Source organism: Pongo abelii, chromosome 20 (genome assembly GCF_028885655.2).
Source record: "Pongo abelii isolate AG06213 chromosome 20, NHGRI_mPonAbe1-v2.0_pri, whole genome shotgun sequence".
NCBI classification, from domain to species: Eukaryota; Metazoa; Chordata; class Mammalia; order Primates; family Hominidae; genus Pongo; species Pongo abelii.
In genome coordinates, this window is record NC_072005.2 from 60301752 (window position 1) to 60313903 (window position 12152).

At 49.4% G+C, this 12152-nt stretch overlaps 1 protein-coding gene across 2 annotated transcripts in view; it reads left to right on the plus strand.

Annotated features, from left to right (window-relative positions):
* Positions 1-11938, plus strand: part of CACNG7 (calcium voltage-gated channel auxiliary subunit gamma 7) — a 30216-nt gene extending 18278 nt beyond the window's left edge. The window contains exons 5-6 of one of the 2 annotated variants that reach the window (XM_024237371.3): positions 9060-9205; positions 9626-11938. In XM_024237371.3, coding sequence (XP_024093139.1) covers positions 9060-9205; positions 9626-9883 — 404 coding nt within the window. In that variant the 3' untranslated portion in view covers positions 9884-11938. The remainder of the gene's footprint in view (positions 1-9059; positions 9206-9625) is intronic. The other variant, XM_054538962.2, reaches the window with a different exon arrangement.
* Positions 11939-12152: the final 214 nt, after the last annotated feature.

Here is a 12152-nt window from a genome sequence, read left to right on the forward strand (position 1 = left end):
TTTATTTTTTTGAGAAATTTGGATTTTTGTTATGTGGAATTCCCACATTGCCGAGTTTTCCAATGGAATCTTCTGTTGTGGTTTAATATGTTCATCTATTTCAGTGTTTTCTTTTCTCTCTCCCTTTTTTTTTTTTTTTGAGACGGAGTTCCGCTCTTGTCGTCCAGGCACTGCAACCTCCGCCTCCCAGGTTAAAGTGATTCTCTGGCCTCAGCCTCCCGAGTAGCTGGGATTACAGGCACCTGCCATCACGCCCGGCTAATTTTGTATTTTAATAGAGACGGGGTTTCTCCATGTTGGCCAGGCTGGTCTCAAACTCCTGACCTCAGGTGATCCGCCCGTGTCGGCCTCCCAAAGTGCTGGGATTACAGCACTTTGTGCGTGAGCCACTGAGCCTGGCCTTTTCTTTTTTTGAGACAGAGTCTCACTCTGTCACCCAGGCTGGAGTGCAGTGGCGCAATCTCGGCTCACTGCAACCTCCACCTCCTGGGTTCAAGTGATTCTCCAGCCTCAGCCTCCTGAGTAGCTGGGATTACAGGTGCCCGCCACCATGCCTGGCTAATTTTTTTTTTTTTTTTTTTTTTTTTTTTGAGATGGACTCTCGCTCTGTCACCAGGCTGGAGTGCAGTGGTGCGGTCTCAGCTCACTGCAACCTCTGCCTCCCAGGTTCATGCAATTCTCCTACCTCAGCCTCCTGAATAGCTGGGACTATAGGCGCCCAACACCATACCTGGCTAATTTTTGTATTTTTAGTAGACAGGGGGTTTCACCATGTTTTGGACAGGCTGGTCTCAAACTCTTGACCTCAGGTGATCCACCCGCCTCAGCCTCCCAGAGTGCTGAGATTACAGGTGTGAGCCACCACACTCAGCCTATTCCTGTGTTTTCTTGTAAGCCAAGATCTAAAAGAAGCTTAGATGGATGCAGGTTTGATTTTTTTTTTTTTTTTTTGGCAAGAACACTTTATACATAGGTGGTGCTGTTCACATCCTGCTGTGTCTATTACATCAAGAGACACAGAATGTCTGATTGTCTCTCTTTTTGAGATATTAGACCTGATCACTTGTTTGAGTGTCATTAGCTTGGTCCATGTCATCGTTTTTCTGAAGATTGAGGGACAGGGTATCCTGGTGAATGTCCTGCATCTTGGGTTTATTGTTTAATTTTTATTTATTTATTTATTTTTGATACAGAGTCTCGCTTTGTCACCCAGACTGGAGTGCAATGGCGCAATCTCAGCTCATTGCAACCTCCATCTCCTGGGTTCAAGCAATTCTCGTGCCTCAGCCTCCCAAGTAGCTGGGATTACAGGCCTGCACCACCATGCCTGGCTAATTTTGTATTTTTAGTAGAGACAGGGTTTCTCCATGTTAGTCAGGCTGGTCTCAAACTTCTGACCTCAGGTGATCCACCCACCTCAGCCTCCCAAAGTGCTGGGATGACAGGCGTGAGCCACTGCTCCCAGCCGCATATTGAATTTATTTGTTTCTTCATGGTAACACTTCATTTGTTCCTCTTTCCTTGTATTTTCTGTAACCTGGAAGTTCTGTCTAGACTAGAGGCTTGATAACATTCACGTTAAACATCATTGGCAAGAAAAGTCAGAGGTGCCACCACATACTTTGTATCACGTTACTCCAGGGAGCAAATAATGTCAGGTTGTCCCACAGTGAGTGGTACCAGCTCGAACCCTTGGTAAAGATGGTGTCCATCAGAGCTCCCCATGGAAAAGGTAGGTTTTTCTTTTTACAATGAAAAAGCAAGGCCAGGCACAGTGGCTCATGCCTGTAATCCCAGCAGTTTGGGATTCTGAGGTGAGAGGATTGCTTGAGCCTAAGAGTTTCAGACGAGCCTGGTCAACATATTGAGACCCTGTCTCTCCAAAAAAAAACAAAAAAAAATTAGCCAGGTGTGGTGGCGCATGCCTGTTGTCCCAGCTACTCCAGAGCCTGAGACAGGAGGGTCACTGGAGCCCAGGAGTTTGAGGCTGCAGTGAGCCATGATCATGCCATTGCACTCCAGCCTGGGCCATAGAGCGAGACCCCATCTCAATAAATAAATAAGTAAATGAAATACTAGTGTGCAGGTAATACTTTAGCATTTTGAAAAAAAAAAAATCTCTGTTTTGGAATACTCGTATTTTAAATTTTTTATTTTGGAAAAAATTTAACACTATAGAATGCTTGTAAAAATAATACAATGAACTCTCATATCCTTCACCTAGCCCAGTTTTTCAACATTTACCACATTTGCCTTTCTGTCTCTCTCTCTCCATATATATATAGATCTACATACACATATATGTATACACATTTTACATATGCATATATACCTATGTATACACACGTTATATATACATATATACACATGTGTGCACAAAAAATATATATATACACACATTGGTGCAGCCACTTGAATATAAGTTGCAAACACTTCACTAGTTCAGCAAGTATTTCCTAAGAACAAGGGCATTCTTTTACCTAACCACAGTACAATAATCAAATTCAGGAAGTTTAAGGTCTATAAAATACTATAGCTAATACCTAGTCCTACATTTAAATTTCACCAATGTCCCAATACTGTCTTCTTTTTTTTTTTTTTAATTGAGAGAGTCTCGCTTTGTCACCCAGGCTGCAGTGCAGTGGCTCAATCTTGGTTTACTGCAACCTCTGCCTTCTGGGTTCCAAGGAGTCTCGTGCCTCATCCTCCCAAATAGCTGGAACTACAGGCTAATGCCACCACGCCTGGCTAATTTTTGTGTTTTTAGTAGAGACGAGGTTTCACCATGTGGGTCAGGCTGGTCTCAAACTCCTGAGCTCAAGTGATCCACTCACCTCGGCCTCTCAAAGTACTGGGATTATAGGCGTGAGCCACCGCCCCCGCCCTCCAATACTGTCTTTTTTTTTTTGAGTTGGAGTTTTGCTCTTGTCACCCAGGCTGGAGTGCAATGGCACGATCTCGGCTCACTGCAACCTTCCACTTCCTGGGTTCAACCGATTCTCCTGCCTCAGCCTCCCAAGTAGCTGGGATTACAGGCACCCACAACCATGCCCATCTAATTTTTGTATTTTTAGTAGAGACGGGATTTCTCCATGTTGGCCAGGCTGGTCTAGAATTCCTGACCTCAGGTGATCCACCCGCCTCGGCCTCCCGAAGTGCTGGGATTACAGGTCTGAGCCACCGCACCCGGCCTTTTTGTTTTGTTTTGTTTTGTTTTTGAGACAGAGTCTTGCTCTGTCACCCAGGCTGGAGTGCAGCATGCAATCTTGGCTCATTGCAACCTCCACCTCCTGGGTTCAAGCGATTCTCCTGCCTCAGCCTTCCAAGTAGCTGGGACTACAGGCATGTGCCATCATGCCCAGCTAATTTTTGTATTTTTAGTAGAGATGGGGTTTCACCCTGATGGCCAGGCTGATCTCGAACTCCTGACCTCAAGTGATCCACCCGCCTTGGCCTCCCAAAGTGCTGGGATTACAGGCGTGAACCACCACGCCCGGCCCAATGCTATCTTTTTACTGTTACTTTTTCCTGATTCAGGATCCAATCTAAGATCACGCTTTGCATTTCCCTATTGTGTCTCTTTAGTCTCTTTTTTTTTTTTTTTTTTTTTTAATACGTGGAGGATGCCATGTGAACCTTTCATTTTTTATGGAGCTCTGCTGCCTTTTTTTTTCTTTTTCAATCTTTCATGTTGACGTTTTTGAAGAGTGCAGCCAGTTGGGCTGTAGAGTGTCCCACTGTCCTCATGAGTGGATTCAGGTTACGCATTCTCAGCAGGAACACGACATAAAGGAAGTAGTGGCTTGCTCAGCTCTCTTCTCCAGAGGCCCGTGGTGTGGGTCTGCCCTGTTGCTGGTGATGTTAACTTCGATCGCTTGGTTAAGGCAGTATCTGCCAGGTTCTTTCACCATAAAGGAAGCTTTTTATCTCTGTAATAATTAATAGATCTTCTGTGGGGAGATTCTGTCATCCAGCGATTGAGCATCCCCTGGTGACTCTTGCCTGAATCTAACATTACTACTAGGATTGCAGAATGGTGTTTTCTTCTAACTCTATTATTCCACCTACATGGATAAATTGGTGTGCTACTGAAAAGAACTTTCTCTTTTTTCTTATTTTAAATATGTATCAGTGTGGACTCATGTATTTTATTCTATTTTGTTTTTAATTTAGTTTTTTGTTTTTTGTTTTTTTGAGACAGAGTCTCACTCTGTCGCCCAGGCTGGAGTGCAGTGGTGGGATCTCGGCTCACTGCAACCTCTGCCTCTTGGGTTCAAGCAATTCTTGTGCCTCAGCCTCCCAAATAGCTGGGATTACAGGCACCCACCACTACGCCTGGCTAATTTTTGTATTTTTAGTAGGGACCAGGTTTCACCATGTTGGCCAGGCTGGTCCCAAACTCCTGACCTTAAGTGATCTGCCCACCTTGGCCTCCCAAAGTGCAGAGATTATAGGCATGAGCCACCATGCCCAGCCTAACTTAATTTAGTTTTTTGAGACAGTCTCCCTCTGTCACCCAGGCTGGAGTGCAGTGGTGCAGTCATAGCTCACTGCAGCCTTGAACTCCTAGGCTCGAGGGATCCTCCCTCCTGAGCCTCCCAAGTAGCTAAGACAACAGGAACTAATTATTTATTCTTAGTAGAGATGGGGTCTCACTATGTTGTCCAGGCTGGTCTCGAGCTGCTGACCTCAAGTGATCTGCCCACCTCGGCCTCCCAAAGTGCTGAGATTCCAGGCGTGAGCCACAGCGCCCAGCCTCCATTATTTTTCAGTGGCAAATCATGCTGCAATAAATCAGCTTGTGCATGTGTAGTTTCCCATCATGGCAGAGATATCCTCAGGATAAATTCCTAGAAGCGGGATTGCTGGGTTAAAGGATAGATCCGTGTGTGATTTTGTTAGATGCTACTAAATCCGCTTTCATGTGGTGGCACCATTTTGCATTCCCACCAGCAATGTGGAAGAACGTCCATTCTCTCAGCCTCCCCAAAAGAGTGTGCTGTGAAGCTTTTAAACTTCTGACTACCTGGTTGATGAGAAGTGGTAGCTCATCATATTTTTCATTTGCATTTCTCAAATTTTGAGTGAGGGAAATATACTTTTTTCAACAGGGAGATCATACAAGTCTCCTCCCTCCCTCCCTCCCTCCCTCCCTCCCTCCCTCCCTTCCTTCCTTCCTTCCTTCCTTCCTTTCCTTCCTTCCTTCCTTCCCGGAGTTTTGCTCTTGTTGCCCAGGCTGGCATGCAGTGGCACTGTCTTGACTCATTGCAACCTCTGTTTCCTGGGTTCAAGCAATCCTCCTGCCTCAGCCTCCCGAGTAGCTGGGATTACAAATGTGTGCCATCGCACCCAGCTAATTTTTGTATTTTTAGTAGAGACGAGGTTTCACCACGGTGGCCAGGCTGGTCTGAAACCCCTGGCCTCAAGTGATCCTTTCACCTGGGCCACCCAAAGTGCTGGGATTACAGGCGTAAGCCACTGCGCCTGGCCCATAAAAGGTCTTTCTAAAGAGGCAGCAAGTGAGGAGAGATCGAAGTGACAGAGACAGACATGGGGAAATCTGGGGGAAGAGCATTGCAGGTAGAAGGAATGGCAAGACCAAAGGCCCTGAGGCAGAAGTGAGCTTGAGGAGTTCAAGGAAGAGCAAGAAAGTTAGGTGTTCTAGGCTGAGTGTGGTGGCTCAGGCTTGTAATCCCAGCACTTTGGGAGGCCAAGGTGGAAGAATTACTTGAGCTCAGGAGTTCGAGACCAGCCTGGGCAACATGGGGAGACCCTGTCTCTACAAAAAAATGCAAAAGTTAGCCAGACATGGTGGTGCATGCCTGCTGTCCCAGCTACTCATGAGGCTGAGGTGTGAGGATCGCTTGAGCCAGGGAGGTGGAGGCTGCGGTGAGCTATGATTGCACCAATGCACTCCTGCCTGGACAACAGAGCAAGACCCTGTCCCAAAAAGAAAAAAAGTAAAGAAAGTTAGGTGGTCTAAGAAGAAGAAACAAGGAGAAACTGATCAGAGACGGTGTGGGCAGGTACCAGACCATTTATATACTGTAGTCTAAGAGGTCAGCAAAGTTTTCTGTAAAGAGCCAAATAATAAATATCTTCAGCTTTATTGGCCACTCGGTCTCTCTTGTAATTGCTCAGCCTTGCGGTTGTAGCACAAAACCAGTCATAGGCAATATGTAAACAAATGGGTGTGCCTGTGTTCCACTATCATTTGTAGAAACCAAAATTTGAAATTAATGTACTTTAAAAAGTTGAGATGTGAAGCCAGGTGCAGTGGCTCACGCCTGTAATCCCAGCACTCTGGGAGATGAGGTGGGCAGATCACTTGAGATCAGGAGTTCAAGACCAGCCTGGGCAACATGGCAAAACCCTGTCTCTGCAAAAAATACAAAAAATTAGCCGGGCGTGGTGGTGTGCACCTGTAGTCCCAGCTACTAGGGAGGCTGAGGTGGGAGGATCACTTGAGCCTGGGAAGTGAAGGCTGCAGTGAGCCATGATTGTCCCGGTGCTCTCCAGCCTGGGCGACAGAGCAAGACCCTGTCTTCAAAACAAAACAAAACAAAAAAGGCCAGGCGTGGTGGCTCACACCTGTAATCCCAGCACTTTGGGTGGCCAAGGTGGGCAGATCACTTAAGGTCAGGAGTTTGAGACCAGCCTGGTCAACATTGTGAAGCCCTGTCTCTACTAAAAATACAAAAATTAGCCAGGCACGGTGGCGGGTGCCTGTAATCCCAGCTACTCAGGAGGCTGAGGCAGGAGAATCGCTTGAGTCCAGGAGGCGGAGGTTGCAGTGAGCCGAGATTGCACCACTGCACTCCAGCCTAGGTGACAGAGCAAGACTCTGTCTCAAAAAATTCCAAAAAACAAAAAACAAAATTGAGATGTAATTCACATACTATAAATTTCATATAATTCAGTGATTTTTAGTACATCCACACGGTTGTACAACCATCTCCATTAGCTAATTTCACAACATTTTCATTATTCTCAAAAGAAACCTCACATACCTTAGCAGCCAGACACAATTTCCCCCTCCATCCTATTCCCTGGCAACCACTAATCTACTTTCTCTCTCTGTAGATTTGCCTATTCTGGACATTGCATATAAATGGAATCACACAATATGTGATATTTTGCATCTGGCTTCTTTTAGCTTGCTTTCTAGGTTCATCCCTATGGTAGCATGAATCAGTATATCATTCCCTTTTTTGGCTGAATAGTATTCCTGTATATGGATATACCACATTTTGTTTATCCATTCATCAGCTGATGGGCATTTGGGCTGTTTCCGCTTTTTGGCTATTACGCATAACGCTGTTACAAACATCCGTGTACGAGTTTTTGTATGAACATATGTTTCCACTTCTCTTGGGTACATACCTAGGAGTGGAATTGCTGGGTCATATGATAATTCTATCTTTAACTTTTTGAGGCACTGCCAAATGAAATTCATATACTTTTTATGTGCCACAAAATACCAGTCTTGTTTTGATTTTTAACATCATTTACTTATGTGAAAGCCATTCTTAGCTGGTGGGCCATACAGAATGAGGGGGTGAGCTGGGTTTCGTCCAGGGACCATGGTTTGCCGACCACCGGTGTAGACAGTGGAAGGAATTTGGGCTTATTCTGTGTGTGGCACACACAATGTAGGATTCTAGGGGAAGAGGTTGATAGGGATTAGTTAGATACATTTAAGGCAGGGAACTTTATAGCCTCCTTAAGCCACTCTTGGCGTGGCTACTGTTTAGAGGAAATTTCATCTGGAGAAAATGATAATCGCCTCTTAGAAATTCTCAGATTGGACCTCTCCTCTGCACACTGTCCATATGCTCTATTTCCTCAATTGTAAATGGTGTTAAAAATGTACCTCCTTCAAAGAGGTGTTGTGAAGTTTGAATGAATGTATATATATACACAACACCAAGAACAGTGCCTGGCACAGACCAAGACCTATATAAGTCGCTGCTATTATTATTGCTATTGTTGCAATTATTATCCACACAGCCTCAGCTCAGGCCTCATCCTCTTCCCCCTGGAATATGTCTCTCTCCAGTCTGTTCCCAGCATCAACCAGCCCCCAAAGGTTCTTCTAACACTGGGATCTGGCCCTGTCCTTCCTCTGCTACAAACTTTGTGTAGCTCCCTAGTACCTTTGGTGTCAATGCCCAGCTCCTGGGCCCAGCATTCGAGGCTTACCATGGCTATACCTTCCCCTTTCTCTAACCTCATTTCTTGTGGCTACAGCTCATGTTACAGCTACATGGGTGGACCAGCTCTATTTTCCCTCCTTCCCAAACCTTTGCCCATGCTGTGCACTCTGCCAGTGTGCCCTTATTCTTCTCTGGGCCTCATCCTCTAAGGCTGGGCGCGGTGGCTCACACCTGTAATCTTAGCATTTGGGGAGGCCGAGGAGGGTGGATCACCTGAGGTCAGGAGTTCGAGACCAGCCTAGCCAACATGGTGAAACCCCGTCTCTACTAAAAATACAAAAAAAAATTAGTCGGGCGTGGTGGCGGGCGCCTGTAATCCCAGCTACTTGGCAGGCTGAGGCAAGAGAATCGCTTGAACCTGGGAGGTTGAAGGTTGCAGTGAGCCGAGATCGGGCCGCTGCACTCCAGCCCAGGCCACAGAGTGAGACTCCATTTCAAAAAAAAAAAAAAGGAAAAAGAAAAGAAGAGTTGAACAAAGGAATCTTTCCTTCATTTCTCTTGCCCCTGCCCCAGGCAGGTTTGGCACCCCTTCCAGAGTCCCACACAGCGTGCTACTTCCTTGTAGCACCTATCACCTTATATGTGACTTAATCAGTGTGTTCCTATTTTCCTTCTCCAATTGCATTGTGAGCTCCTGGATGGCAGATTTAGGGGGGTAAAGGGGGAGGTGGTTGTTGATTCATCTCTGGGCTCCCTGCACCCAACCAAGGCCCAGCACACAAGGGGCTTCAGGGAAGTTAGTCCAGGACAGTATGGGGAGGAGGGGAAGGCAGTGAGGTGGGGTTGGGGCTGGGAAAAGGGGCCCACTTCTAATGGACGAGGGCACCCCCTCTGCTCCCCTAGGCCTCTCCTTGGTGGTGGGCTTGGTTCTTTACATCTCCAGCATCAACGACGAGGTCATGAACAGGCCCAGCAGCTCTGAGCAGTATTTTCATTATCGCTACGGGTGGTCTTTTGCCTTCGCCGCTTCCTCCTTCCTACTCAAAGAGGTGACGTCCGTGGGACCTAGACTCTAGAGTTCTGAATGGAGAGAGGTCTTGGGGGCCTGGTTCCTGAGTCCAGGAGGAAGGAGAGGCTGGAGATGCAGACTCTGGCGTCAGAGGGAGGTGGTAGCTGAGGGTCTAACCCCTGGGTCCTGGAGGAAGAGGGGTCTGAGAGCTCCAACTTTTGGGATCCTGGGGGAGGAGGGGTCTGGAGACTGGGACTCCTGGGTCTTGAGGGAGGGGCCAACTTGAGGGCTTGGACTCCTGAGGTCCTGGGGAAAGAGAGGGCTGGAGTCCTGATCCTGGGTCCTGGGATAGGAAGGGGCTTGGGGTGGGGACCCTGAGTCCTGGAGCGAGAGGAGATGAGTCGGGGTCCGGGGATGCGCAGGGGGGCGCCCCTGGGACTCTGACCTTGCCTTGCCGCAGGGGGCCGGCGTGATGTCCGTGTACCTGTTCACCAAGCGCTACGCGGAGGAGGAGATGTACCGTCCACACCCGGCCTTCTACCGCCCGCGTCTCAGCGACTGCTCCGACTACTCGGGCCAGTTCCTGCAGCCCGAGGCGTGGCGCCGCGGCCGGAGCCCCTCCGACATCTCCAGCGACGTGTCCATCCAAATGACGCAGAACTACCCTCCCGCCATCAAGTACCCGGACCACCTGCACATCTCCACCTCGCCGTGCTGAGGCCCGCCCCTCGGAGCTCCCCCTGCCTCCTCCTCCTCCTCGTCTTCGGGGGTCTCCCTGCAATGCAGCGCCCCCTTCCGTCCTCGGGACTCCTCGCTCCCACCCGGAGGAGGCTGCGCCAGCTTTAGGCCCCGCCCTCTTCCCAATGGCTCCGCCCACACACTCCCTTATTTTAATGGCCGCGCCCCCTTTTCCCGACCTCTCCTTTTCATTGGTTCCTCTCACTCCCAAATGACTCCTCCCCTTCGTTGGCCCGCCCCTTTCCTCTGGCCCCCTCCTCTCCAAGAAAATTAGCTCCTCCCTCGTTCTCCACCTGCTCTGAGCTGGGAGCAGCCAGTGGCGGTGCAGGTGCCCAGCTCCCTGGAGCTCCCCAACCTCAGACCTCACCGCAGGGGCGCTGGGCTGGAGAGCAGGTTCGGGCAGCCGCCGGGAATGCTGACCATCCTCTTCTCGCTTCTGCCCTGGGCTTCCTTTTTCCCTGCCTAATCTCACCTCCTGACCTGCTGGGTCCTCCGGTGCAGTGGGAGGGCCGGCTTGCTCCACCCGCAGCCCCGGGGTGGCGTAGGGAAGGGGGCTGGAAGCCACGGGTACGGTTAACCTGGCCCTTCCCTCCCCATCTCCCCTACTTGCCTGGAAGGTCCCATTCTTTCTCACCGGCTGGGCTCTTTTCTGCTTCCTGAAGGTCACCTGCCTTTTAGGGGGTTCTTGTCTAAAGGATCTTCTTGCTTTCTCAGCTATCCTTGGCTTCTTTTTCGTCTTCCTCCTGCTTTAACTCTTTCTCTCTTTTCCTCCCTTCACCCGCTGGTCCCAAGCCCTTGGGTGCACCCCGCCGTAGGCGCACACCAGACGGCCAGAATGGGGACCCTAGGGTGGAGGGAATTCCCCCACGCCGTCTCCACACCTGTGCCCGCCTCTCCCCCCTCGAGGCCCCGTCGAGGGAGGGAGGGGCAGTAGCGGGGGTCGACACCCCCCCAAACCTCTAAGTCTTCCATTTTCTGGCCCTCCTCCTCATTGACGTCCCTCTCCCCCCTCAGAACCCCAACTCTGGCCTCTTTCAAGGGCCCGTCCGCCCCGTTGGACAGATTTTGCGGGGAGAGGAGGTCACCAGGACTCGCCCACCCCCTTATTAGGGAAAGAGGGGCGAGGTAGCACAGTGCTGCACACGGAACCAGAATGGCCCCCGGGGTGGGGGGAGGGGGCAGGGAGGGACGGGGGCTTTTAGTTTGCATCTTAGGTGGGAGGGGGGAGGGGGGACCCGCCGCAGTTAACCTGACTTTACGCAGCGATTTTTAACGAGGCCGGGGGGAGGGGGGCACTGGGGTGGGGATAGGGTGGGGTGGGGGGCCTGGCTCTGTTATTTACCGTGTATCATATGTAAATATCGACAGAAACTTCAATAAACTTTATTTCAAACACGTCTCCGCCTGCCCGGAGGGAAGGGATTGGATACAGGGGGCTTAGTCTAGGTCTCTGCTTCTAGGGTTGCAGGCCTAAAGTACTGCAGAATAACGTTAGATGGGTCGTTGTTAAATGACTTAATCATCACAATTATCAACGGCAGCGCTTTATACTTCAGTTCGTGTAAAGCATGCAGGACCTTAAATGATACTGGTCAGGATCAATAAACACTTTCTCCTGGTATTATTATGGCCACGTAGAGTACTGTTACTATGACTCGCCTTCCTTCGACATTCATTGCTTCTTTTAACTTTCCCCCCAAGCCTGCACGGTCAATTTATTGGCCTCATTTTGCAGATAGGTCCAGAGAGGTGAAGTGACGTATCCAAGATCACACAGGTGGAAACTGGCAGAGCCATTTGCTAAAGCCAAGTTTAGGCCTGGTGCGGTGACTCACGCTTGTAATCCCAGCACTTTGGGAGGTCAAGCCAGGCGGATCACTTGAGGTCAGGAGTTCGAGACCAGCCCGGCCAACATGGCGAAACCCCATCTCTACTAAAAACACAAAAAAATTAGCTGGGCACGATGGCTCACGCCTGTAATCCCAGCTACTCGGGAGGCTGAAGCAGAGAATCGCTTGAACTTGGGAGGTGGAGGCTGCAGTGAGCTGAGTGCACTGCACGCCAGCCTGGGCGACAGAGTGAGACTCCATCTCAAAATAATAATAAAACCAAGTTTATCTGGTTCTGAAGCTCAGGCTTCCTCCCCCTTGCACTAGGCAGTGGTGGGTTTTCCCAATGCTTGGCTCAGTCCCTCTGTTGAGAAATGACTGCTACCATTTACTGCACACCTACCCTGAGCCAGACGCCTT